The 6,502-nt window shown below is 35.1% G+C and overlaps 1 protein-coding gene across 1 annotated transcript; it reads right to left on the bottom strand.

Annotated features, from left to right (window-relative positions):
- Positions 1–4,988: 4,988 nt before the first annotated feature.
- Positions 4,989–5,927, bottom strand: LOC119537077 (olfactory receptor 52A1-like). Its single transcript, XM_037839687.1, has one exon. The coding sequence runs from the start codon at positions 5,925–5,927 to the stop codon at positions 4,989–4,991; it is 939 nt and encodes a 312-aa protein (XP_037695615.1).
- Positions 5,928–6,502: the final 575 nt, after the last annotated feature.

Here is a 6,502-nt window from a genome sequence, read left to right as displayed (position 1 = left end):
GTCCAGCGAGTCCATTTCTCTCTGGGGGCATAGGACAGGAAAGGTGACAAATGCTCTAGAATTTGATAGTGCTGACATTTCACAAGTTAGAAGTAAGAGATGTAGATGGATGTAGGCAGACATAAAAATAATAGGACAGATAGATAGATAGATAGATAGATAGATAGATATTTTAACTGTAGGTAAATATGATGGAGACAAGATACCTCTTTATGCCTAAATATTTCAGTGTGTATTTCCTAAGGTGAAGGATGATCCAGACCACAATCACAGTGTTACAATCAAGTTCAAAAAATTAGACTTGAATTGTACTATAACCTAATCCACAGTCCAAATCCAAATTAGACAACTGTTTCAATCAGTACTTTTACACTCCATTTTTTTTGTCCAGAATGTCATACAAGATCACGTAGTGCATTTTAACTTTCATGTCTCTTTAAACTCCTTTAATCAGCAACAGTTCTGCTTTTCTGTTTCTTTCTTGATCTTATTTTCTGGTGTGTCCCTTATTAGGGTTTCTTGATATTCCCTGAAGATTAGATTCATGTAAATTGTTTTGTTTTGTGTTGATTAATAAGATTCTCTTCTTTATTCTACAAACCCAGTATACTATGATACCTGTTTATAGTAATATTAGTGATTTTAATTTTGATCACTTGGTAAAAAGGAAGGCATCTGAATTTCTTCATTGTAAGGTTAATCTTTTTCTCGTTGTAATCATAAGCAATCTGTGGGGCAATATTCTGAGACTGTAAATAACCATTTTCTTGTCTTAATTTCACCCATTAATTTTATCATTCTACAGATGAATTTCAACATCTATAATTCCTTCTATATTTATTGTTTGGGAGTATATTAAAAGGAAGACCTTTCCCCTCAACACTTTGTTTATTTATTGTGTCCTTCATACCCATATGGACTCATGGATTCTGATTTTATTTGATGTGTTATATTTCCTTTGATTCTAATTATTTTGATGGTCAAATTGGCTTTAATTTGGGCAGAGAGTGTCCCTTCCAACTATATCTTTGGTCCTTTTGGCATATCTTCAATTATATTTTGAGTACTTCCTAGCTTTCACATAGCTTTCTATTTCTTTAGGACTTGCTTAATTTCACTTAACACTGTTTTGTACCTCTTTGCCAAAGAGAATCCTTGTTTTCTTTTCATTTTCTTGGGCAAATAAATCTTTCTTTAGTGTTTTTTGTTTTTATGCTCAATGGAAAAATCAATGATTTTTCATTTCCTAATTATTTGTTCTCAGTGTGTATACAAGTAACATGTATATTGAACTTACAATCTTGCTAAATTCTCTTCCTAATTTATTTTATTGCATTTACTGGAGTACTCATTAGACACTTTCATTTAAAAGAAATGTCTTCTACAAATAAAGTTTCTGCAACCTGTGCTGTGTATATTGGCCTGAGCCTAGCACACAGGATGGGTACAGTTGTTATTCTCTGCTCCAGTCCTCTGTTCTTTTAAGAGTGATCACCTAGATGACACAGAATCTCAGACTGGGGCACATGGGGACTTTCAGTACCTCATCCCACCTTTCATTTTCAGTTTGACTTCTCAAATTGAAAGCTTTAAAAAAAATGTTTTTGGATTATTATTTCAAAGAAATGCCTTACTCCAAGGTTTGTTGTTCTAATACCCATTCTTCAGTGACTTACAGACTCTAATTCAAAATCTCTGTGGGGACCTGAATAATAGTTGCTGGGTTTCTCCCTTAGGTTCTGAACATTTTATGAATTATTTCTGGAAGTGGTAGTTGTAGGGCCAAATATGAACTATATTTTTAATAGTGTTTAAATGTGAGGACACAGCTTGTTGGTAAAGCCAAATGACATGCTATCTGAACTCCAGAATGAAGCTGATTTAAGCATCAAGTGAGGGTAATGCTAATACTGGGAAAGCTTCCCTCAGGGGAGTAGAGACTTTGCCAGTAGAGGCAGCACAGAGCTTCTCCAACGAAGAAGGAAGGTAGAGATGAGCCAGATGTTGTACGTCATGCTTCCTAAGTGGTGTATCTAGAGGAATCACCTGAAAAAAGACTATAATTGTTAATATATTATGGTTTCTTCACCCAAATCCAACACCAAGGGTGAGAAAAATCAATTCCCTCCAAACTGGGTCAAAAATCACTAGTAATAAACTCTATTTTTTGTTTTGTCTGAAATCACTCTTACTAAGAAATGACAGTGGCTAATAGAAAAGGCTTTTGGGAATTCTGAGGAGTAAAGATTTTGAACATAATTACTTCAATATTTATTCATCAAATTTAAAGTTGGACACAAATAAAAGACGGACACAAATTAGAAAATATTGTGCAAAGGAAATACAAATGTATTTCATAGAAATGACTTACAAATACCATGACAGAAAATTATTTCAGTCTGTGTCAAGTGCACATTATAAGGAAAACCACTTTTTATTTATCGGATGTCCAAGTTTAAACTGTTTGATAATAACCTCTTTTTGCAAAGAGTTCAAACAAACAATTTCTTTTAGTCTTTGTTGAAATTGATAGAATCTATATGGAGGTTAATTTTGAGATTTCTAAAAATCATTAATAAGAACACTGTACAAAGTTCATTTTCTTTTTCCAAGTGATTTTATGTTCTGGAATTTATCCCATAATTGTCTAGGTACATGTGTGTAAGAGTGTGGAGATTTCTGCTGCTTGTCATTGCATTGACCAACTTTGTTCTCTATGCCATTTGTATTCTTCAGTTTGGAACTTGTCCAGATAATTTTGAGACTACAATAAGTGAAAAATCTGAACTCATGACAGGATACTTCATAATCTTTTGATAAATGAAGATGGTCATATTTACCAATTTTGCATTCTGTTCCTGCATGTCTCTTATATCCCCACATGTGTTCCAGGGACTGCTAGAATTAGAAATTGTTAGAAATATTTCAAAACTTCACAAATTGATTTAGAACTGTAGTGGACCAGCCAAATCATCCTGCTGCCTGTTTATGTCCTACCATCTCTGAATTGCTGGATATTTGCAATCAACTTGCTGATCTAATTGTGAGCAGCATTTAAGGCAAAAAAGACAAACAAACAAACAAAGCCCCCACTTTTTTCATTAGTAGACCTGAGTAGTAAATACACTGTACTCTATTATTATTATTATTATCATCATAATCATTATTATACATTTTGAAATCCATCAATGCAAATTTTGTGGAAATGTGTCTTCTCTTTGCTATATGAATACTTAAATAATAGTCTCAAATTTTTCTTCATGGCCAACAAAGACTGAATCATTCATTGTTTGGCCTTTTACAGAAAAATATTGCTGACCCCTAACCTAAAACAATAAGAAATTTGTCTCATGCTATTTTAGATCTGTCCTGAGGAAATTATTTTATCTAAGCAAAACAACATTTGTTAATCCAGTTCTCTAACCATCATCTCTTGTAACCATTGATACTTCAAATGATCTGAAAACATGCTGTATCATAGCCTCTAGATTTATAAAATACTCAGCCTGACATAGGTAAATGATAAGGTTCAGTCCACAGAACCAGAAAGATTATCCACCTGCTATGTGACATGAAGTTCAATATTTCTTACATAGGTGGTAATTTTGGAAAATCAAAGCATGGACTTCTGCACACATGATAATATTTTCCATAATCTTTAAAAAAGATGATGGCTGATCTAAGTCTTCAGAAACAGCCCATTAATCTCAATTTCTCAGGTCATTAATCCTATACTAACCATTCCCTATCATTGATGATATATAGCCTTGACTCACTTAGAAGCATGTTGTTTATATCTACTGAAAGAGTGTGCTGAAACATGCCTAAGTGAAAACACACATACCACTTTATAGAGACTTGTTGCAGTTGCATTAAGAATTTTCCTTTAGTAAAGGGTCTAATATATTTTGCACAGCATTCACGGACATTCTTGATATTTGTATTTTCCTTGTCTCCCCAAAATGTACCCTGCCTTCAAATCATGCTGGGAACAAAAAGTGCAGTTCCCTTAAAACACGTTCTCTAGTTAAATATTCTCAATCATCTTCCTTTGTATGTGTGCCATCAGTGCCTTGACCACTCATAAACTATATTTCAAGAGTCATACAAACTGAAAACAATACAAACTGAAAAAACACTTCTCCTGAAGACTTTCAGCTACATTCCAGTGGCTCATTGCCTTTGCTAATATCTTCTCTCACTCATACCCTTGCTCTATCTCTTTCTCCCATTTTCTCTTCCAGGAACTTAAGTCCATAGGCCCTTGAAATATAACCACTGGATGAAATTACTAGTGTACTACTTTCTCTAGAAATATAATACTGTAGGTTCTTGAAAACATTTGTTGAATTAATACAGTAGTAGATGGTGTAGGTAGTGGAAAACCAATTGATAGGTAAATTGAATACATTAATTCTCATGTGCTTTGTACTTGCAACTTCCTGAATGACTCTGAAGATATATTTAAAGCTCTAGGTCATTGTTTTAACAGTCTTGCAAAGACTTAGCCAAAGAACACATTATATCCTCAATCATAAATTTTATAATGACTAGAATGATTCAGGAACAAAGAGAGGAAATTTTTTTTTTTTTTTTTATCCTGTAGTACCAGAACACTCCAGAGCAATGAGCCTTGGATGTTTTAAACTTTAATGTGAGATATACATAATTCATGAATCTTTCTGGGGAAGATTTCTAGAGGAGGAAAACTGAATAAGGACTTAAAAATACAGAAAATGGAAAGATATGTATTCATTTTTTTGTTCTGTCTACATTTCTCATTTAAGTACTCAGATAGGGTATAAGAAGTCATTGAGGGATATTTATCATGGGATATGTTGAACTCAAAACAAGCTACTGTGCTGGGAAATTTGTAGAAGAAATGATAATCCAAACACCTCAAATAATTTGATGTTTTTTTTTTTTATTTTGAAAGATGGATACTATTCACAAAGAAAGAAACATGAAGGCATTAATCAAGGTGAACTTTACAAACAGAACATTCTGACCACATGAACGCGGATCTGCTTGATCTTTATACCGTAGACAAGTGGATTGAGAAATGGAGGGAACAGCATGTAAATACTGGAAAGGAGGATATGGATATAAGGGGGAACATGAGAGCCAAACCTATGTGTGAAGAAGGAGAAGAAGGCAAGGAGGTAGAATTGCAGGAAGACACAGATGTGAGCAATGCATGTATTGAATGCCTTAAATCTAGCTTCCTTCTGGGGCAAATGAAAAACTGTGATAAATATCAGGATATATGACAAGGTGATGAATATGAGGTCAAACCCTGCAACACTAAAGGCCACAAACAAACCATAGATCTTGTTGACCTGGACATTTCCTGCAGCTAGTTTCACAATAGCCATATGCTCACAATAAGAGTGGGAGATGACTGTTGTGTGATAAAATTGAAGCCGACACTTTATTAGCACAAGGCATGGGGCTACAAATATTGCAGCCCTGAATATAACTACAGCTACTATTAGGGAGAGCACCTGGTGGGTGAAGACGGTGGCATGTCTTAGTGGATAGCATATGGCAACATAACGGTCCAGGGCCATGGCCAGCAGGATGCCTGACTCTATGCCCTGAAACATGTGTATCAGCCACATTTGTAACAAACAGGAATCAAAATAGATCTCTGGCATGTGGAACCAGAAGATTCCAAGCATCTTGGGCATTATAGTGCTGCCAAGGGCAATATCCGTGGCTCCTAGCATGCCTAGGAAGATGTACATGGGCTCATGGAGGCTGCGCTCAGATTTTATAATGAACAGAAGCAACGAATTTCCAGCCATAGCAATGAGGTACATGACACAGAATGGAATCCCAATCCAGCACTGCACAGACTCCAGTCCTGGGATCCCTACTAGTGTCAATACAGAAGGCATAAAGACTGTAGCGTTGGAAATGGTCATAGTTCTCTTGGTGCTCCTATTGCAACAAAAGAAGTTTGCCTGCATCACTCATGTTATTCTTTTCCTTCCTATTTTTATCCAAGCTCAGCATATTGAGTATGTCTGATTTTTGGCATGACTTTAAGATCATATCATCCTTCTTACTCTTAGTATTGATGGAGTGACACAGATCCATAGAGACACATGTTTGCTTTCCAGGAAGCATCCACAGTCACTTTGTCATAAGCAGATGCTATGAGTATGGCAGACACATTGTCTTTAGTGCTGGCAAATTCACCTGGGTAAGGAAGCAACCTTCTTACCTGAGTTTAATTCACTTCCAGACCTGTTGACAAAAAAATTACAGTTGTTTATTTTGCTTGGAAATTGCATTTTTAACAGGGTTTGATGTGCCTCTTCCCCACATACTCACATTCTGGCTAATTCTTTTGTAATCTATCATTCCCAAATGTCTTTTACATTTTAATGGCAAATCTCCAAACACTGATCAGCTGATACCCAAGAACCTAAGGTATTCCTATATCTATATCTGTATCTATATCTATATCTATATCATCTATATCTATGTCAGCTGT

Source organism: Choloepus didactylus, chromosome 6, assembly GCF_015220235.1.
Source record: "Choloepus didactylus isolate mChoDid1 chromosome 6, mChoDid1.pri, whole genome shotgun sequence".
Taxonomy (NCBI): Eukaryota; Metazoa; Chordata; class Mammalia; order Pilosa; family Megalonychidae; genus Choloepus; species Choloepus didactylus.
Note: the sequence above shows the minus strand (reverse complement) of the source record. Positions and strands in the feature narration are given on the sequence as shown.